This window comes from Nannobrachium achirus (genome assembly GCF_963921795.1).
Source record: "Nannobrachium achirus genome assembly, chromosome: 10".
Taxonomy (NCBI): Eukaryota; Metazoa; Chordata; class Actinopteri; order Myctophiformes; family Myctophidae; genus Nannobrachium; species Nannobrachium achirus.
The window spans coordinates 32,281,109-32,303,329 of NC_137819.1; the positions used below are offsets into that span (position 1 = coordinate 32,281,109).

Here is a 22,221-nt window from a genome sequence, read left to right on the forward strand (position 1 = left end):
ATTTTTACTTTGTAGATTATTATTACAAAACACACTAACCACTTATATTTCGTCCATTTGAAGATGGCCAATCTACAAGAGCATAAATATAACAGTAATATATAATATGTACTCTTTAAGATTGCAACTGTACAATAAAAACATCATCAGGTCAACTGTGCCCCCTACAACATGTGATTATCTATTATTTTTGTTTGTATTTTTCTCGCCCTCCCAGGTGGCCAGTGTTACCCCAGAGCCTGGAGAGCCAGTAAGTAATCTTGAGTGCTTGCGCAAAATAATAGGCCTACGTCTAATGCAGTAGTTCTCAACCTGTGGGTCAAATTATTTTGCGGGGTCCCCAGATAATTAATTAATGTACAACATTGTTTTCTCACTCAAGGGTAAAAAACAACAACATAAGGTTTAAGTGTATAGAGGGTATCTGCACATTTCCAAAGTGACAATTTAGGGACTTTTTAATATCTCTAAAATGACAAATTAAACATTGGCCAAATTGTCAAATATTAGGGGCAGGAATTGTGAAAATAGCCGATCTACATCACAACGCCGTTGTCATGTAGTTCTGCTATTCTCACAATAGAACCGTGTTATACAAAATGTAATGCCTCAACTCTTAGTGCTCGTCAGGGTGGGGGGTCCCCAGTTAAAATATGATTATTTTGGGGGTCGCAGGCCTGAAAAGGTTGAGAAGAGAACCACTGGTCTAATGAATGGATACTTAAATACTGTCGGACCAGAGGTACACTGTCATTGTTAATTTAAAAGGGCATGCTGTGATTTTGCTTTGCAGGTTGTTTTTTAATGTAATTCGAGGGTTGAAACAGATAGCGGTTGACACCTCGACTGACAGTTAGTGTTTGTCTTCACCTTCAGGGAACACCTGGAGAAAAGGGAGAGAAGGGAGACGCAGGAAGACCGGGGGAAACGGTGAGTTTTTGGCTGCTTGTTTTCATCCTCTGATCCTTGCTTGTATGCATAATATTATCCTACTTTCTTTTAGACTTATATGCAAAGGTGTAATGTGCTGAAAAGTCCACCAGATGTCAGTAGATATCCAATTTGTTCTTAGCCAAAATGTGCATGGCTGCTATAGTATACTGTGGGTCTGGGATAGTCCCATGCATGCATGCACGCACACACACACACACACACACACGCGCAAGTTCGCAGGCAAGTATGCACACACAAACAAACAAACAAACACATTTTTTAGGTTCTCAACCTTTTTACACCAAGTACCACCTCATAAAATATCTGTCTCTCCAAGTACACCATAACAACTGATGTTAAAATACAGGTGCGTAGACCTCATCCTATTCAGCTTGCACAGTTAACACAGGGGGCACAATTAGTCCTTGATTTAATGGAATTTCTTTTATTTTGTTACATTCCTACATCCGATGATAATCCTTTCTCAAATCTTCTATTATCGGCTAGGTGTGCTGTCATGCTCATTTTAGCATGGCTGGAGAACCTTCTGACCAATTGCTTGGTCAGAAGAACTACCTGTAGATTAATATCAATATTTCACTCCACTTGCCTTTTTTCTTCTTTTTTGGGAGGCTCCTCTGTAACACCAGAGAGGGGCTCAAGTAGCACCAGTGGTAAATGTAGCACAGCTTGAGAGAACCACTAATATATGCCAACTGTACACGCAAGGCTCCAAACAGGACTTGTGTCCTCCTTTAATTTCACCCCAAACTGCCTGTGGTTGTGTGAAGGCACCCTGTGGAGAAAATGAAATCTCTGTTCCATTTTTCCTGTCACAGACCATCTCATACGGGCCTCCATGTCATATTGTGTGGATATTATTTTGTGGTACTTTATGTACAGTATGACATCCATTCATTTTCCATTACCATTTGCAAATTACTGCCTTCATGTAGGAGGAGAGAAAAGAAATCCTTTACACAGTACCACTCGCTCACTGCTTGTGTGTGTGTGTGTGTGTGTGTGTGTGTGTGTGTGTGTGTGTGTGTGTGTGTGTGTGTGTGTGTGTGTGTGTGTGTGTGTGTGTGTGTGTGTGTGTGTGTGTGTGCAGACTGTGCACGTCTAACGGAGAAGCGCTGCCTGAATCTCATTAACTCCCCTCGTGTCCATGGTGGAACTGAATGAGTGAATCCGGATACTTTGAATGCACAGTATGAGGCAAGCCAGCCTCATACTGTGCATTCACTCACTCTTTCCTTCCCACAATATGAGTCTGGACTTTGGTCTATAGGCAGCTTGAACAGTGGGCGGGAGTACTTGCCTTGACAGACAGACTCCTCTAACCAATCAGCGTAGCAAAACATCTGACGTCACCACAGGGCAGCCAGTCGGAAAAACGGAAAACACGTCTTTCCGGCCGATGAACTCCGCTAGCGCATACTCCTGTTCCTTTTTAATTGTTGTAATTGATTCCAACTGTGAAATAACTTGCTTGTTTTATCGTTTCAGCGTTAACTGTTACACTTGTTGCATCGAGGGCAGCCATTGTTGTTTTGAAAATGCCGCAGTATGTATTCTATGTCACCGTCTACTCATGGACCATTCAGGGGAAGCTTTTCACTTGTTGTGTGGACAGCAGTTGAAACGCAGTCACTGATTGGCCCGATCATTTTCTGATTTCTCATACTCGGTGCCTATAGGCCGAAGTCCAGACCTAATACTGGGGAAGGAATGAGTGAGCGCAGTATCAGGGCTGGCTTGCCACGCTACCATGGACCCGGATCAGGTGTACTGGTGTTGGAGGGGGGGCAGAGTAGCCATGCCTGACACTCATAAGCCTAATATTTCCCCAAGGTGGTGGAGTTCCTCTTTGGTTGAGCGCTATTATGTCTTGTTGTTTGACGCGCATGTAAGAGCAGTGGTTCTCAATGTTGGTTCTCAGTGTTGGAACCCCCTCCTTGAGGGGCCTTCAAATGAACCCTTATTTGGTTCCATTGGTACGCTCTCAGAGTGGAGAGTAGACTATGAACAGGGGTTGCTACACTAAATATTAACAGTTTTATGGTGTGTCTTTGATAGGGTCAAAGAGGCTTACCTGGTGAACAAGGCTTCAAGGGACTTCCTGGACCACAGGTAAAGAGCTCTTGACCCCTTCTGCTCCACGCTCAGCGTTTTGGAATACGTAATTTCAATTTGCAAACTGAAATTATACATTCGCTGAACTTTTGCAGAATACATAATATATATTCTAGAAATATCATTTGTAATACTACATAATATCGCAATTGCTCTCATTTAAAACCAGGGGCCAAAAGGTGACACTGGACCCCAAGGAGAGACTGGACGTGTGGGCGACCCTGTGAGTCATCAGATCTGCTTTCAAAATTCAACGCTGCTTGTTGTTTCCGATATACTGACGTCACGTCAATGTGTCATGTGTTCCTTCTAGGGCCCCCCTGGGGTGGCCGGCACCCAAGGTGGCCGCGGATTGCCAGGCAACGTGGTAAGTAAATGTAAATGTACGGTCTGTCTGTGTGTCTGGTTGGCTTATGTAGCCGCGTAGTAGGGCATTCACGAATAGTGATTTTTAGTATTCGAATTATTCGACCTCAAAGTATTCGAATAGTCGAATATTCGACAGGACTGGCCAAACTGTCAAATATTAAGTAAGCAAGAGGCGAACATTGTGAAAATAGCAGATCTACATGCTCACAACGCCTCGCACTTACCTGCGGAACCGAGTCACATTAAATGTAATACCTACAATTCCAAGTGCTTGTCAGGGTGGGGGTCCCCAGTTCAAATATGTTTATTTTGGGGGTCACAGCCTAAAAATGTTTGACAAGTTTGACAACTCATTCTTATGACTTCCTATCTCGCCAAGCTTTATAAACTATATATTTTTTTAAAGATAAAACAAAAAAAAACTAAAAAAAAAAGCGAATATTCGACTTTGGTGAACAACATCGAATAGTGACTTTGATATTCGAATAGGTGAATGCCCTACCGCGTAGAGGTAAAAGGCCTTCAGTGGCCAGCGCTCGGTTCAGGTGGGATCAGGTGGTGACTCCATGTGTATGACTGGAGGCATGTGGGTCATCCACAGAGGTTCCATGGATTCAAGTTCTCCGTCGCCACGACTGATTTAAGTCATTTGAAAAAATACTGTAGTAGGCTATCTACAAGCTTATAATGCTTGTAGGTACAGTACATCAGCCTATTTTCGGTTATTCATTATTGTGGGCTCGCCTGAAATGGCGAGGACACCATGTTATCTTCATTATTTATTCACCAAGGTCCGCCATGACAGTACAAAGGCAGGGCCCTTATAGCCAATGAGGTGCAATTGAGGTGCGGAAAAACATCTGGGAGTGGTGTTAGCTGGAGTATTGGTTGAGCTTCACATGACAGTTAGTACGCTGCAGAATATAGTCACGAGCGAGCCCACACTGTTTCGTAGGAACAGTATTTCCAGTTTTAACTCATTTCTAGCCGATCCCGAGTATACTCGTGAAAAATACTCAAGTATTTAGAGTGCCGATCCCGAGTATACTCGCGAAAAGTACTGTATATAGCTGGCGTTCTTACCCGAGGGTCCGTTGGAAACGATTGGCACGATTGGACTCGCTGATTCATCATCATCACGGATGCACGTGCACAAAATAGTAATCCCTTAACATGGAGGCCGACGGGGAATCTCATCTTTAATGTCCATTATCTCGAAACAACACTTTTAAAGCCAAGGATGGTATTAGATTCTCGCTAATAAAACACATGTTGAAAGGCATCGATTGGCCATTACACAACCGCATGTTGATGACGATCGCTTCCGGTGAATGACGTCATGACGTCAAACCGGAAGTGTTTACGCTATGGACTTCTGGCCTTCAAAATAAGACAACGGTCATGGATGCAGGCTCGCTGGACATGTTAACCCGTTCATTTCTGGAGCACTAAATGGGTTAAGATGTTATTTTAAGAGTATTTAAAGTGTTCAAAATAGCACTAACACTAGAATACTTGTTCAATCTTCCAGAAAACCCCAATGATCTCTGATATTTCATAAAAGCAAAGGACAAAGCCTCAATCTGCAATTTCTTCAACTGGCTGGTTCTATAGCTACCAAAACAGCTTGTTTATGAAACACAGTGCCAGTGTGAGGACTGAGGAGGAGGGCTCCTTTCACGCTCTTGCACAGAATTGCACATTAGGACTTGGCCTAACAAAGCGTTTCAGTCGTGAGATTTCATTTTTTGCTTTAATCCGTGAGGTTGGCAGTGACAGAGGCCGCAGTACCCAGGGGGATTGACAAAAGAATACATTGGAAAGACAAAAACAAAACAGAAAAGCATATGTCAGTCACAACATCATCCAGCATCATCTTCTCCTGAGTTACTTTTTTAGTAAAGCTTTACCCCTTTTTACCTTCAAAAGCAGCCTTGTGCCCCGCCCCTGGGCACAATAATCGTGATATGACATTTTCATATCGTCCCATCCCTAATAACTGCATGTATGAACCATGATCGTCTGTTGCAAGCGTGTCTTGACAGTGAAGGTATGCGGTTTGACCGTGAAGACAAATAACACTGTTCTCCTCCTGTCTCCTTGCAGGGCATCCCTGGAATCATGGGGCCTCCCGGTCCAGCTGGCCAGAGAGGAGACAAGGTCAGTTATCCATCACTTTCATCAAGGCTGCATGAGGCCAGGTTTTGGTACTGAAACATCTGAGGGGGTTTTCAATTTGGTTTCATCATTGCCAGAGAGAGAGAGAGAGAGAGAGAGAGAGAGAGAGAGAGAGAGAGAGAGAGAGAGAGAGAGAGAGAGAGAGAGAGAGAGAGAGAGGGGGAGAGAGAGAGAGAGAGACTTAAATGAAAATGAGTGTTTGATCTTGTGCGTCCTTCAAGGCAATGCATGCTTATTTCTACAGCAAAAGGCAATTAAAAGTAGAGGGAGAGAGGCCAACTTAAATGAGTGTTTGACTTTGTGCGTCCTCCAAGGGAAGCTAGGCTGGTTTATTTGTTTAGCACAAGGCAATTCAAAGTGTTTTACTCAAAGCTTTAAGCACGGAGACATTGGGACTTCAGCATTACTAAAGGAGAGATTGTTCTCAAATCTCCCTCAAGCCAAGCAACAGCTATGGCATCCATTTTGCCTGCACTGATGCATTAATGTTTCATTCATAACATAAATCCTGGTTCCATGAATTAATAGATAAGCCCTGTAGTAAACAAAAGCTTATGATATTCACACGTTTTTTGAACACGATAATCTTCACAAATCAAACACACCTTTTTATGTGCTATATCGTATACAATTGATTTGTTTTGATTTGTTTTGATTTGATTTGGATCTCTTTTAGCCATTGGCTACTCTTCCAAGAGTCCAGCAAACACAATACATTACGTTACAGCGTTACAATAACGATAAAAACAAAAAATTACAGCATAAACATCAAAATACAACTATACTCTCTCACACACACACTCACACACACACTCGCACACGCACACGCACACACACACACACACACACACACACACACACACACACACACACACACACACACACACACACACACACACACACACACACACATTTTGATGTTTATGCTGTAATCTTTGTTTTTACCTACTAGGCCTTAGGCCTATCGCACCCCTAGGATGCCTGTGGTGGACTATGCATGGCAGGGGCATCCTCCTCCCTGAGCCAGGCCTAGACCTGAACGCATACCGCATACACATATTCGTAAAAACAAGATAATTCTAAATCACTCAATAAAAAGTCATCCTAGTTATCGTTGCAACAAGTTCCATAATTTAACTGCTCTAAAAAGTTCTACTTCCCATGACATTTTTATTCAGGGTAAAACATAGTGATCTTTGTCTCTTGATCTTTTGTTGACCTGATGTCCATCACGTACCAATGTCAATCTATTCTTGATGAATTTTGGAAATAAATGCAAGAGACTGCTGTCTAACTCATTCAAATACTGTGGGCCATCCCATTATGCTGTGCTGTTCACTTGTGCCTATTTCATATCCACATCTTAAAATCATTCTTGCAGCCTTGTTCAGTGTAATCTGTAGTCTCTTCAGGTCTCTTTGTGCTGCATTGCCCCAGACTGCACAACAATAGTTTATGTGACTGTAAATTAGGCTATGGGATATAAGTGTCCTTAGATAGAAGCCCTGCAATTCTGTATTTTAACACCCAATAACTTGACTTCTGAAACCTCATCGATTTGAACCTCACCATAGACTCTAATGGCCACAACCTCTTTCTCTTTCTATTTGTACATAATGACCATGTTCTTAGTTTTACTAGTGTTTAATACCAGTTTGTTACGCATTAAACTTTTTCATAGATTTCTTAGAAGGCTTAAGTGGTTGATGTTATTGTTTGACTGTGTGGTTGGATCTAGGGTGAACCAGGTAAAGAAGGGAAAGTGGGTTCCTCGGGACCACCGGGAGACCCAGGCGTGACCGGACCCCCTGGACCAACAGGGAAGGGCAAAGATGGACAAAATGTAAGTACAGATGAGTGGCGTCAGTTCAGCAAAAGCTAGGGTATGGCAAAGATGGGAGTCCTCATGGATAAGAGGCATTACATTTTGTATAAGACGGTTATATTGTGAAAATAGCAGATCTACATGCTCACAACGCCTCGCGTTGCGAGGCGTTGGGAGCATGTAGAACGGCTATTTTCACAATGTCTGAAAAGACGCATTTTGGCCGTTTTTTACACAGGTTTCTACGGTTTATTGGTCTGGATATGGCAGCCTGGAACGGTTGTTCAAGTGCAGTTAAACTTGGCATGTTAGTAAATGTGCCACAATTAACAATAATGCTTTGCACCTGTGCAGCTGACCTGCGGAACCTGGGAATATAGCATATTGTCAAGATGGGGAGAAGTGTGGAGAATAGTTAAAGTGACCATTTTGTTACATTTTGCATTTGTAGTTATTTTACTGTAATTTAACAACATAATAACCAGCGCAGATAGACAAAGAGACATTCATGGATTTATATTTAAAAGTAACTTTTATTTTCCCCCCTGGACCCAGGGTATGGCAGCTGCATACCCCTGCCATACCCAATTGATACCCCTGGTACAGATATACTTTATTTCTATCGCAGTCAATTGAAAACATCAATATTCTGTGACCGTCCTTCATGTGCTTTATGCACTCACTGTAACGTGTAAAGTGTAACTTTGTGTCACCTAGACTGAAGAAATATGAACGTGTTCGCTTGGCTCACTTCCAATTAGTCAATTAAGGAATGGGCCGTGGTGTTAAGTGCGTCTGTCAATTAGTTCTCCCTACCATTTAGCATTTTTGTATTGCTCTACTCTATGTCGTCCCCATGTGATTCACTTGAAAACGTTTCACATTAAAGCTTGATTTATGCCTCGGCGATAAAGTGTCATGTACTGTACATAATACATTATTTTTTGGCCAAGCAACATGTCACACGACACTTGGCCGCTGAAACATATTGTCCACTTTTAATTTAATTATAAGCAAACAAAAATGTCTAAAGATTTTACTTTTCCTCCCCAAAATGTCAAAAGTATTTCCAAGTCGAAAAGAAACCCACACACTCTTCTCCAATTATTTTATGAATGAATTTATTTACGTTTCGAGCACTAGCTCTTCATCTGGTCCAAATCTTGGATACATCTTTTTCCACCAATCTGCAATGGGTCTCGAGAGAAGGGTTCCTATTCCTAGGTGGACAAAAAGTGGACTTAGCACGAAAGGGATGTTGTGCATTGGTTACAGTCTCATTATCATTTATTTTATTCTGTAGCTCTTTGGGGATGTGCTTTGGGCTAAAAAAATCCCTTAATCTGAGAGTGCGAAAAAACCTTTGGAAATCAATAAGGGTGTTGAAATTGCCTTTTGTGGTATAGGTACAAAAGAGATGCCAAGGGCTAACTTACATGGGGTTCTTATGGAAGAGCTAGTGCTCATAACTTCAATAAATTCACTTAATTGGAGTGTGCGGGTTTCTTTTCGACTATGCTATTTTCCACCCAGCACCTTATTTAAGAGATGTGCGTATTTTTTTCTATTTTATAAAAGTATTTCCAGACGAAATGTCGAGATATTCCCCCAACTTATTACAAACAAAGTAATAAAATAAAAAAACATTAAACAACGGCGTGGTTACGCCAGACTAGCTCTGTAACCACAAGGAAGGCCTGATAGCGTCCCATTCACCTGAACGCACACATTTACTGTAGCCGCTGCACTGCGGTGTTTGCTGATCATTCTCTCAGCTCAGACATGTGGTCAATGTGCTGACACTGCAAGCAGAAACAACATTGTTAAGACATATCATCCAAAACACAGAGCTCTGTGTGTGCTTTACTGTTGCCAGGTGCTAGCCCTCCGGCTGCACCATGCAATTATCTCACTACAGTAAAATAGTGGTTTCTCAAAAGGACGCCCGCAGAGGTGTCACACCAAATTCTGGGCCCTGGGTACTTTAACTATTGAGAAATAGCAGATATACAAGCTCACAGTGCGGCACCGAGTGCCACGCTGCAAGCTTGTAGATCTGCTATTTTTGAAAAATCGTGAAAAAAGTCTTTGAATATTTTAAATCCTTACATGAAAAACCTCTCGTGTTTCTATGTCAGTGGTGCTCAAACCTTTTCATGTGAAGGACTCCCAAAATGATATGTATTTAGCCACGGACCCCCATCTCAAAATATTTAGTTCCAGGGACCCCCCAGAAGCGAAATTTGAGTTACAAATGTTGCTGATTTGCACACATTTTTAAGACTTTTCAAAAATAGCAGATCTACAAGCTCGCAGCGCGGCACCGCGGCATGTGAGCTTGTAGATATGCTATTTTTCAGCATAAAATAATTAAGGGCCCTAATAACTCAGTCCCACTCCCCCCCCCCCCCCCTTGTGACGCCCCTGGCACCATGCAATTATCTCACTACTGTAAAATAGTGGTTTCTCAAACGTTTTTTTAATTTCAAGGACGCCCGGTTTGTTGTGCATTAGGCCCGTGTTTTTCAAATTGGGCCATGCGGGGATACTACATGGGGCATGTGGGGAAAAAGAGTAAAATGTAAAAACGTATTTTACCATTATGTTTAATGATGAAAACAACCTATCATCAAAACGGTACTTACTGAAATTTTTATGGCTACAGTTTAAAATAAATCTTCTTAGGAGGCACTAATTGCAGCTCTTCCACTCCATTTATTTTTTGTAGTATTATATTATGTAATATTCTTCAAAAGGTGAGCTCTGATTCATGATACCGATGATTGATTTTCTCTTTTCCTGTACTCTCTGTACTCCGCCTCCTTCCCGCTTCCGTTTCTTCTTAGCAGTCGCGTAACTTTGCCCTAATGTAAATCAAATTATTTAAAGCATATCTTGCTGCCTAAATGTTTTTTTTTTTAAATATTATGTTTGTGAACGGAAATGACGAACAGATGACTATAGCTGCTGGAATTTGCTTTCAGGGAGTGTAGTTCCAGACTCTATATACAGAAGGAGATTGTGGAATAGTATTATGGCCAGGCGAGAGTCGCGAGACTAGTTCCTAAGTAACTATCAATCATTTAGCTGGGGACCCCCCCATGGAACCTCCCTCAAGGACCCCTGGGGGTCCCCCAGGCCTGCAATTATGTGCATTACAGTAAAGAATGACACAGGTAAACCCAGACGGAGGTTCAAGTGTAATTGATTTATCCTCAGAGGAGCTTCTAATTGCAGTAGTTCTATATGCTGTTGGGAACTGATGGATGTCATGTGTGATGCTTACAGGGAGATCCAGGACCTCCAGGAATTCAGGGTCCTCCAGGGCTGAAGGTAATGGGATTTTATTGTATAAGTTTAGGAGAAAGCGTGCGCGTGCGCGTGTTTTTGTGTGCGTGTGTGTGTGTGTGTGTGTGTGTGTGTGTGTGTGCGTGTGTGTGTGTGTGTGTGTGTGCGACTGTGCGTGTGTGTGTGCGTGCGTGCGTGCGTGCGTGCGTGCGTGCGTGCGTGCGTGCGGCACACGCGTTTGTTCAATGGTGGATATGTGTTTCTGAGAATGTTTATTACGCGCGTGTGTGTGTGTGTGTGTGTGAGCATGTGTGTGTTTGCACTCTGACTGCAGGCAGGTAGGCATGTTTGAATGATTGTGTGTGTGTGCGCGCGTCATTTTTGTAGTATTGTCTTAGGTGTGTGTCTTTTTTCTTTTTTTGCATGCACAGGTGCTTTTCTGTCAGTGAGCATTTTTTCCCCCACATGGGATGAAGAAAACGATTCCTTTTTTTCCCCTTTTCCGTTGAAGGCACCAAAAGCAATTTCTATGAGCAGCATGCTGTGACCACTGCATTGATTATAGCCACAGCTTTGTTATGAGGAGCTTGATCTTGGGGTCATGGCAAAGGGAAGGGGAGACAAAGATTACTTTTCTAGATTTATTTATTATTTATTTATTATTCTCTGTTTCTCTAACCAGTGCTTCTCCAAACCTTTTAATTTCAAGCACCAAAGGGACGAAGGACTCGCACATCGCAACAAATTCAAGGACTACTCCTCCTTAGACAGAGACTAATGAAATGTAGATGCTCAGCCCTAAAGTGCTCAAGTGCAACGTTATTGGACAAAGAAGGCCATCGACATTGGTGCATTTTAGGGTTGAGCATTTAACCAATTTAAGATGTTTTTATCTTTTTTTTTTTGTGGTCTGGGAGTCCTTCACCTCATCAGTCCTTCACCTCCTCAGTTCTTCTTAGTTCCCGCCATCAACCTTAAAGGAGTAGTTCACCCCAAAATGACTTTTTTTCTATTGATTACTCATGCCATGGAGAGTAGAGTTCAATATTATTTTTTGTTTTTTGTCGCATTCCTAAGACAAAAATGTGATAACAATAAATTTACCCCCATTCGTTCCGGATGGGGACCCGTTTCGAAACGGGTCCCCATCCAGAATCAATGGGGGTAAATTTACTCGAATCAAATTTTTGTCTTAGGAATGTGTCAAAAACCAAAAAATATTATTGAACTCTACTCTCCATGGCGTGAGTAATCAATAGAAAAAAAGTCATTTTGGGGGTGAACTACTCCTTTAAGTTATAAATTACTGAGCACTAAGAAAGGCGCGACAGTCTACCCTGGACCTAATTTAAAGCACCCGCATAACTATTGATTTCCATTTGTACAATCTCAGAGTTACAGATCTGCAAGGCAGTGGTTCTCAACCTGTGGGTCGGGACCCCCAGGGGAGTCCCCAAATTATTTTCGGGGGTCCCCAGATGATTAACTGATGATCAACAGTAAACAAACCAACATAAAGTTTAAGTGTATAGAGGGTGTCTGCACATTTCTCAAAACATCACCTCACCTTTAAAGACATGATGCTAATATTAATAAAGGTCTTCCTTCATGTGACATGGACTATCACAGACAGTGTAAAAAAGTTGTATCATAATGTAATGAGGGGGAAATTACTTTTCTACATTCATCCAGCATAATATGCCTTCAGTGTATGTTTGCTCAGAGACATCCACATGTAGGTTGGCGTCAGTGTTGTAAAGTAAAGTGCATTCAAATATTGTACTTTTACTCCACTACATTTATTTGAACACTTTAGTTACTTTGTAGATTTGTATTATTATAGCAAAACATACATTAACCACTTCAGCCATATATCAATTTACAAGCTCACAATGCGTTGCATCGCAACGAATTGTGAGCTTGTAGATCTGCTATTTTCCAAAGAGTTTGAAAACTTGAAATACGGGACATTCAGCACAATTAGTACTTTTACTTTTGGTACTTCAAGTACATTTTGATGTCAACACTTTCGTACTTTTACTCGAGTACATTTTTAATTCTGGACTTCTACTTCTACCAAAATACCTATGAGAGTGGAATCCGCGTTCCGCCAATGCATTTCAATGAGAAGGGAGCGTTTTTTGCAGAAATCCTCTGCTGGCATGAAACCGCTTCACTCTCATTGAAATGCATTGGCGGAATGCGGATTCCACTCTCATAGGTACTTTGGTGTGAGGGCACCCTAACAGAGTATTTCTACAATGCAGTATTGATACTTTTACTTTAGTTTAGTAGAAAATGTGAGTACTTTTTCCACCACTGCATGTATGTTGGCGTGACCCTGACCTCTCTACCCTCTCAGCCAATAATGCTAACTGTCCTGTTGTTTCTAGGGTCAACCAGGATCACACTAACTGTCCTGTTGTTTCTAGGGTCAACCAGGATCACAGGGGCTTCAGGGACTGCCAGGGGACAGAGGCACCCCAGGAGAAGGCAAGACGGGGCTTCCGGTAAGAAAAAACATCATTATCCTTTTACTGCTTTCCTAATGAGCCTGATTTATAGACACAAAGAGAAGTCACAGTGTGCTTCATCCTCCTCAGAGTCAAACAGACTCTTGAGGAAGACGGAAGTCAAAACGTCAGTCAGATAACCAGTAGTGCACCTAAGGTCTTGGCCATATATGGATTCTGTTAGTGTGGTTCTCCTAACAGGGCACTCATCTGGGATACAATCCCTTTTATGCCCATATATGAGATCCCTAACCGAATCCCTTTTATGCCCATGTATGGAGATCCCTGCTCTGAGTATCTGACATCACTGTGATGTCACCTGTTTAAGCTCATATATGGAGATCCCTGCTCTGAGTATCTGACATCACTGTGATGTCACCTGTGATGTCACAGTGATGTGTCAGGGGAACCACAGGGTCAGGCGTTACCCGTCCGGACGGACGTCTACGGACAAGCTGTGACGGTTCTGATAGTAAACTGCCACCTACGGTCGCAACAATAACTGGGCTCTTCTCTTGAAGAGACCAGGAAGCATCACCTGTGGTCTTTGTTTCTCATCGTATATTTAATCTCTGTCATCTCTCTCACACACAGGGCCTACCAGGAGCTGCAGGGAACCCTGGACCTGCTGTAAGCGCTTTTACCAAGATGGACTTTTTGTCAAAAACATACTGTGTGTCTAAACGCTGTTGACTCTTATATGACTCTAATACTGTGCCTTCTATTTCTGTCATTTTCTGCTTCAGGGCCAAAGGGGTCCAGCAGGCATCGCTGGACCTTCGGGTCCCGCTGGACACAATGTGAGTACAGACAAAGAATATCGTTGCTGTCGGGCAGAAACCCGGGTTTTGAGCTTGTAGATCTGTTCCTTTCCTACTTTTGAATTTGAATCCTGAAAAGTTAAAGTTCGGGACATGAGGTTTCCACCCGACAGACGATATACAAGAACACTTCAATCTAGAGTGTTCTTGCACATTGATATTTACCATGTTACTAAAGGACTTTCAAAAGGAGATTCATTTTGGGGTTTGTAAAGTACAACGGTGTGATGTCATCAAGTTGTACTTTACAATACAAACCCCAAAATCAATCCTCCAGTTCTAGGCAACACAGAAGGGGGGTAACTTTTTTTCTATTTCCACACAACTCCCCTCAAGTATATTAATGACATAGTTCAATATTGAAAATGGGTGGTCTTCCCCTTTAAGCAATTACAAGATGTCTATTTGGGTTCATAAATGATGATAATTTACTATCATTTTGTACTTAATTGTCTTATTATTTTACCTTCATTTTATGGTTAGATGTTATGGGATTTATTAAACTGACAGATGAATCAAGTCTGAAAAGAATCATTAGCAGTTAATCTGTTGCATTATATCACATCACCATGTATAAGGATTTATGAAAACGGCTAAAACAAACCTCATTGCCTTTGTTCCAAATAAAGGGATTGCCGGGCAGACCAGGAGAGAAGGGATCACCAGGAGAGCCTGTAAGTATTGGCATGGTCTTTTTGATTGATTGATTGAACACTTTATTAGCAGTGGTGGAAAGTAAGTTATATTTACTCAAGTGTAATACGGAAATTTTTTCACTATACTTTCAATACTTTTAATTTTACTCCACTACATCTCAGAGGCAAGTATTGTATTTTTACTCCACTATAATTATTTGAAAACTTTAGTTACTTTCTTTTGATTATTATTACAAACCCACTTCAGACCTATATATATATATATATATATATATATATATATATATATATATATATATATAATGGCACCGAACAAACACAACTAGTGCAAGATTATTGCGACCATCAGGTCGCAGTTACTATCGAAACCTCCACCGGCTGTCTGTCTGTCTGTCTGTCTGTCTGTCTGTCTGTCTGTCTGTCTGTCTGTCTGTCTGTCTGTCTGTCAGTCTGTCCATCACAAGTCACATCACACTTTTGCCCTACTCAAATCTCTGCCACCATTGCCCCGATCCATGCCAAACTTTGCACACACACTCCTTGACTGCCAAAACACAACCATCGTTTCTAGCACCACCATGAGGCAGATTCTTACGAAACACATTTTTTCCCCTAAATTCACGCAAATCGGTACACAGTATCTCTAAAGTCATGTCATCAACATGGATCTGTCCCATTTCCCATATTCCCTCCTGATTGGCCTTCTAAAGTTTGTGTATGCGACCTGATGGTCGCTTATCTCCCGATTAGGGAGTCTTACTGGTAATTATAAAAGTAGACTATACTTAACAATATCGTCATTAATTAATTAATTAATTAATTCATTCATTCATTCATTCATTCATTCATTCATGTCTTTGTCCATCCATTCATCCGTTTCTCAGGGAAAGGGAGCAGACCTGTCTGACTTGAACCTGAAGGTAAGGAGCTCACATGCTGCTGATATTAATCAATCATTCAATTACATTCATCAAAGAATGACATCAATGACCCAGGCACCTTAAAAAATAGGACTAGTGACTCAGCACACTCGCTATACAACCAATACCACCCTATGCCACCAGGCTGACGGTATACGATAGGTTGCACATTTGGGCGCAGAGATCATTTTCATCAAGTACTTTGACCTTTTACACACCTCCATTCAGCATGTACAGTAGACTCTACTGAGTAGAGGATGTCTCCACTTATCCATGACAGTCTAGTACAGTGTTTCTCAAACATTTTTCATTTCAAGGACCCCCTTAACTCTGAGAGGGCACAAGAGCTCATTTGGTTCCATTTGTACACTCTCAGAGTTACAGACCTGTAAGGGTCTATCTAAAATCCTCTCAAGGTCCTTGGAGACTGGACACCACTTTTGACAACCACTGGTCTAGTACTTTGTGTACTTTAGTTGATTTGACTTTATTCATTTATTTGTACAAGACAGCACACATTAATGAACAATATACTATACATGATGTAGTGTAGCTTAAATACGCCTGATTTATGCAAGAATGCAAATATCCATCAGTTGTCCCCATATGTGAAACAAGCAACATTGCAAGAGACACAATAGTGAAAACAGTATGTATGTATGTAAGGGGTGTATTGTCCAAGGTTGTAGCTGATATTCTACTCAAATGATATTGTTGTCTGTGTATTGTCTACTGTATGTTGTCTAGTCTGTGTCCTGATAGCTGTATGGCCGCTGAAAAAGAATCTATTGACGCTAATAGCTTGCCTCTGCTGCTGTGCTCTAGGATGTGTGTAATGACTGTCCTGCCGGACCCCCCGGGGCCCCCGGGCTCCCTGGCATACCAGGGGACAAAGGCTTGACCGGACCAGCAGGGAAGAGCGGCCAAGACGGCTACCAGGTAAGACACAGGCCGTTAATCATGACATTACTCTGCTTTTAATAGTGTAAATCAATGGTTTCCCCCCCAAAAAGCTATTTTCACTATGTTTGAAATACAGCGGCTGATTTGGTTTATTCGTAACGTAATGTAATGTTTTTTTTGTGTTTGGGTCCATGGGAGACACCAAATTCATCTTTTGGGTCTTGAGCTGAAAAGTTTGAAAACCCATGGCATGAACATGGTGTAATAAGTATAGCCTAGTATAGCCTAGACTTAAATTTTGCCTGACAGTGTGTCACAATGTGTTGCGATGCATTTTTTATACATTGAAAACTTGTGAAATGGGACCTTCTGCATAATGAGTACATTCTACTTTGATGCCAATACCTTTGTAGTCTACTTTTTTTAGTAAATGTTTTTCCATACTATTACTTGTAACAGAGTATTTCTTCATTGCACTATTGATACTTTTACTTCAGTATGAATACATAGTATGAGGGTACAGTATGAGCTGTTGTCATCTGTCACCCTTGCGTGCTTGACGGATTGGGGAGGCTCTCTCCGCGTCATTAGGCAGGTGTCCTCCGGAGGGGTGCGGTGAGCGATTAGTGACCCGGTGACAGTGTTGTTGATTGTAGCGTGTTCTGTGACAGAGACTCATGGCCTCGCTGTGTCATTTTATCACAGGGCCCGCCTGGACCGGTCGGACCTTCGGGGCCTGCCGGGGCCGAAGGAGCCAAGGTGAGTTCCCAAAAACGCCAATTAGGGGCCGTGTGTCGGAATCTTTGTATGTTTGTGTGGACAGGAATGGTGTGAATTTAGCCTTGCATAGCCAGATGAATCTGCCATTGCAAAGAACATTTGCCCTCGGCTTGTCTGGCTATGCGAGGCTAGTAGGAAATAGGTTATCATACCCTGAAGAAGGCAGTTAAGCTGTCGAAACTTTGTCTTTCGCATCTCTGTGTCCAGAATAAAATATTGGCACTTTGGCTACCAGTGTACACAGCCACTAAATTATTGAAGTGTTAGTTTTATTTACAAAATGTCTCATCATTAAAAACAATAAAAGGATATTTTCTTGAAAACAATAAAAGCATTTTTTCTTGAAAACAATAAAAGGGCGTTCTGTTCAGTCTAGTATGTGTTGATTTGAAATGCTTGGGGTATCTATATCTGGAATCATTCTCAGTTCTCGTGTGCTGTATTTCTCAGGGTATCAAAGGTGACCGAGGCCCTGCTGGTGGACCTGGAGACAAAGGAGACAAGGTCTGAACATTTTTACACTCTTCTGAATATATATTCATCATAATGAATGTGAAAGTGTGGTAATCTCTTATGGACGTTGTTGTTTCTTGTATGTTGACAGGGACATCCAGGGCCTCCCGGCCACCCAGGAGCTGCTGGCCTGATGGGACAACCTGTAAGTAACACTGTCCTCCTGACCTATTTTGTATAGAACTGTGCAAACAAGTCTATTGTCTCTTTATAAGGATTTGATAGTGGGACGAGCACTTAAAGACCCATTGTTTTAAAGACCCATTGTTTTGAACATATCAATTGTTGGATAAAGTTGTTGTACAGTTGGATTTGTAGATGGCGTTGCTATTTGCAACTTTTGGAAGTAATTTTTTTACACTAATGTTTAAAAACATTCCCGACCTACACAAACCTATTACAGCCCCAGAATACAGCAAATACATTGATATTTGTTTTTAGTCTTCTATCAAGAACTGTCTCCACTGCTATTAGTTCTTTGTTGTTTTCGGTGATCCATTTTGTTTGTATCACTGATTGGGCCTTAATCCGTTTCAAAATGGTGAAGTCACAAGTAAACAAACACAGAAACAAACAAAACGATTAACGTTATATCCCGTTCACACTTTGTCATCAGACCGGTATTATATCCTCTCCTTCCCACGTTAATATCCTCCTTTTCTCTCCCTTCAGGGAAATGATGGACAGCCTGGCCCCGTGGGGCCCCCGGGATCCCCTGGAGAAAAGGTCAGCCTGTGTGCACGCTGTGGACTGTAAGCCCAGAGCACACATTACCCATGTGTCATCATTATTGTACAGACCCTGGTCCCTCTGGCAGCGAGGTCAACCAGGCTGGGGTAATAGTAGCCATTCATCATCGGTTGTTGTTGTTGGGTTTTGTTGCCCTGATGTTTTGTGTTTGTGTGTCTGTTTTTACCAGGGCAAGGAGGGTCTCAAAGGAATCCAAGGACCGTCGGGTCTCCCTGGATTGATGGTATGTGGAGGAACATGGATTTGATGCACACAAGTATTATGCCAATTAAACAGTGTCACCGTCACAGCCTCCATTGCACTGTGGTCGAGATGGGTGGGCGCCGCGGCCCATTAGTGGGCCCACAGGTTGAGAATCTCTGAGCCTAAACTGATCATTATTTTTTTCCTTCAGGGTCCGCCTGGTAAAATGGGAAAAGACGGCCGTCCCGGAGAACCTGGAGAGTCGGTGAGTACGCTTCAGTGATACCAGAACCACTCGCTCATTAGGAACTTGAACCCCAGCCTCCCTGTTCCGTTATAGTATGCAAACATTCAGTGAAAATAGCTGATCTACAACCCATCACAATGGCACGAGGAACAACTAGTTAACACAAAGAAAAATACTCTGGGAACTCTCTTTACTGCCTCCCCCTGGCCAGCTGGGGCGCCTGATGGAGGGGAAAGGAACCGGTTTGAATAACGTGCCCCTTCCACGCGTTACATGGTGTCCAACCGGGGAAATCCCCCCTGTCAGGTGAAAAGAAGCGGCTTCATGCATAGAAGGAAGCATGAGGTCAGTCCGTTGCTCTCCCCAGGTTGGACAAGGGAGTGTAAGCGCCCAGGATTACATTGGACAATTGACACCGGGTGGAAAAAATGGGTTACAAAAATAGTGGGATACAAATTTTTAAATTAACTCTAGGAATAATATACACAGGAACACTATAGGGTTTCACAAGTCAGAAACAAACACTGTAACAACATCTATAAACTGGTAAAGAACACAGAGAACTGAGGGTTTAAATACACACAGTGATAACCAGACATACAGTAAGTGAACACATAATATGTGACAATCAACACAGGGAGCTAGAGGAATAAAAGGACACAGGTAAACAACAACTGCTACAGTAAATACAGGACAGGACACAAGACAGGTAGCCGCAAATAAGGAAAACAGGACACACTAGCAGATCACTACACATTAAAGGTACTTATTTGCAAAGTAAAACCCTAACTAATAATACAGAAAATGACACGGATCGTGACAGAGGTACCAATGTGGTTTGGTGAATGGTCTCTGGTGTCTTGGGTCAAGGATGGTCAACTGCGAGCTGATTCATTGAATCCTCCTTGGCTTAAAAAAAAAAAAAAGAACGTCCATTGAGGAAGTTTGAACTGTGATCATTTAGGCTGACTCGTGCTCTCAGTTGATGTACAGTAGGCAACCGATGACACAATTATGACAGTGGAGAAGCTTGTGAATTGTCACAAAATATTACCTCATTGTAATTTGTAACACAATCTGGAATTTAAGAAACATAAAAAAAAGAATCACATGCATTCTGTATACAGCCTTTTGATTGATTGATTGAAGACTTTATTAGAAGTTTGCATAGGAAAAGGTACAGTTTTATGACAGTACAGTTCACTGGTACGAGGTCAACTAAAAGTAGATCCTAGTAAGCTTTTCGGTCTTATTTACACAGGAAACCTTTATGTATCTCATATAACATTGAATGACATACGGATAGAACACAGTACTATGCACAGTCAGAGCGTTTCGGGCAAAAATCGTGCACTTTACGATAGAAGCATGTCATTTGGCACACAGTTGGAACATACCATATGGAACATTTTTGGCTATAGGGCCATCTCAGATTTGTCTTGGGAAACTTGTGGGAGCCAATCAAAGTTGCAACAGCCCCTCAAAACTGTGAAAAGTGATGACATCACTAAACCATAGTTATATGGGGGCCGTTTTTAGCCCAAGGATTTTTTTTCGTGCAAAACAAATGCTTGCATTGGATTCAGAATCCCGAAAAACACCTAGTTTGACCCCTCACAAGCTACTTAAAGCATATTTATTTTTTGTATTATTTTACTGTACGGTAAAGTCTATGAGAGCCCAACTTTGATTGGCTCCCACAAGTTTCCCAAGACAAATCTGCGATGGCCCTATAGCCAAAAATGTTCCATATGGCATGTTCTAACTGTGTGCCAAATTTCATGCGTCTATCGTAAAGTGCACGATTCCATCAAAATTCTGCACAAAATGCCCAGACTAGCAGTAGAAATCGTCAGAAAAAGTCAAAAAAACAGTGCAAGAAAATATATAGATATTTACAATAGAAGGGTCAGGGGGAGGGTAAGACTAGGCTAGTTTTAAAGGATGTTAGGGATCTACACTCCTTATTTTGCAAGCATTATTTTAATTATGTATTAAAACTTTGTTAGTTATTTGTCATTTTATTCAGTGTAGATGAAGAACGTGTAGTACACCATCCCTGTCGTTAGGTGGTGTCTTGTATGTAGTAAGCCACCAGTGAGCGAGGGAAAATAAGAGATATGAAGTTGAGTTGGCATGTTTCAAGGCTGAAGTCCTCAATGCTTACTGGTATATTGAGTGAGTCACCATCATGAAAGTTTGTTTTCCTCCAATTGTGTTATGTTCATTCTTGCCCTGAAAGTCGAGTTCATGATGAAATCCAGCAACGACTTCACCAACATTGTAACCTGGTACAGTATATGAACTGCCTTAATAAAACCCATCAAAGTGGATCTCGACCCCCGGTACCCCTGAGGCGAAGCGGAGCAGAACCTGAACCCAGCAACAAACTGTAATATTGCTGTCTGGAAGAAACCTTGAATGTCCACATTTCAACTCTTTATGTGTTAGCATAAATGGCGTTGTGTGCTTGTAGATCGGCTATTTTCACTTCTTGTGTGCGACACTTTTGTATGATGAAGCAGGGCTTTAATTTGAAACTTGGAGATACAAGGTTTCTGCCTGATAGTGACAATATCTTCAGAGGCTCACTAAACAAATGGATGCTTTTGCTGTCATTTCAGGGCAAGCAGGGAGAGCCTGGCCCACAAGGCAACCCTGGACTCAGAGGTCTCCCAGTAAGTACCATACTCACAAACTGTTCAGATCAACCCAAAGTGAAACCGTCCAAGCAAATGAATGGAGTGGTAATTGTTGTATGTGTCCATACAGGGCTTCAAGGGACACAGAGGAGAGCCTGGCCCTCCTGGATTCAAGGTCAGTAATATTAAAGTCCACAGGTTTTATGTCTGCTCTCTCCCGCTCTCCTGATACTGTATGATTCGGTTCAGAATCAGATGTCTGAACTACGATGAAGCAGATTTACTGTTCAATCCAGTGCGCAGTGCTTCAGATTACTTTATTATTATCGCCGCCAGGCCAGGGCAGAGGATCTTGCGTTCGTCCCTGTAGCTGTGTCTGTCCGCAGTTAACACAGCGGGTGCCCACGAGGTGTCAACGCGACAATTTCTTTGATGTCGCTGGAGGCCCACGACGCGTTGGACGCGTTTACTGTAATTACAGTATAACTTTATATCTCACCGTTAGGTCGGGGCTACGCCTGGATGTAGCCCATTAGCCGCTAGTCGCTTCGAGTCGACACTGAG

At 42.0% G+C, this 22,221-nt stretch overlaps 1 protein-coding gene across 1 annotated transcript in view; it reads left to right on the forward strand.

Annotated features, from left to right (window-relative positions):
• The window catches only part of col22a1 (collagen, type XXII, alpha 1), a gene marked incomplete at both ends in the record, with an annotated part of 109,162 nt that overhangs the window by 73,506 nt on the left and 13,435 nt on the right, over positions 1-22,221 (forward strand). Inside the window, 22 exons of the mRNA XM_080735391.1 lie at positions 218-250; positions 877-930; positions 3,013-3,066; positions 3,239-3,292; positions 3,383-3,436; positions 5,545-5,598; positions 7,355-7,459; positions 10,730-10,774; positions 13,162-13,239; positions 13,837-13,872; positions 13,989-14,042; positions 14,693-14,737; positions 15,604-15,639; positions 16,465-16,578; positions 17,248-17,301; positions 17,773-17,826; positions 17,927-17,980; positions 18,508-18,561; positions 18,755-18,808; positions 18,980-19,033; positions 21,640-21,693; positions 21,788-21,832. Coding sequence (XP_080591517.1) covers positions 218-250; positions 877-930; positions 3,013-3,066; positions 3,239-3,292; positions 3,383-3,436; positions 5,545-5,598; positions 7,355-7,459; positions 10,730-10,774; positions 13,162-13,239; positions 13,837-13,872; positions 13,989-14,042; positions 14,693-14,737; positions 15,604-15,639; positions 16,465-16,578; positions 17,248-17,301; positions 17,773-17,826; positions 17,927-17,980; positions 18,508-18,561; positions 18,755-18,808; positions 18,980-19,033; positions 21,640-21,693; positions 21,788-21,832 — 1,239 coding nt within the window. The remainder of the gene's footprint in view (positions 1-217; positions 251-876; positions 931-3,012; positions 3,067-3,238; positions 3,293-3,382; positions 3,437-5,544; positions 5,599-7,354; positions 7,460-10,729; positions 10,775-13,161; positions 13,240-13,836; positions 13,873-13,988; positions 14,043-14,692; positions 14,738-15,603; positions 15,640-16,464; positions 16,579-17,247; positions 17,302-17,772; positions 17,827-17,926; positions 17,981-18,507; positions 18,562-18,754; positions 18,809-18,979; positions 19,034-21,639; positions 21,694-21,787; positions 21,833-22,221) is intronic.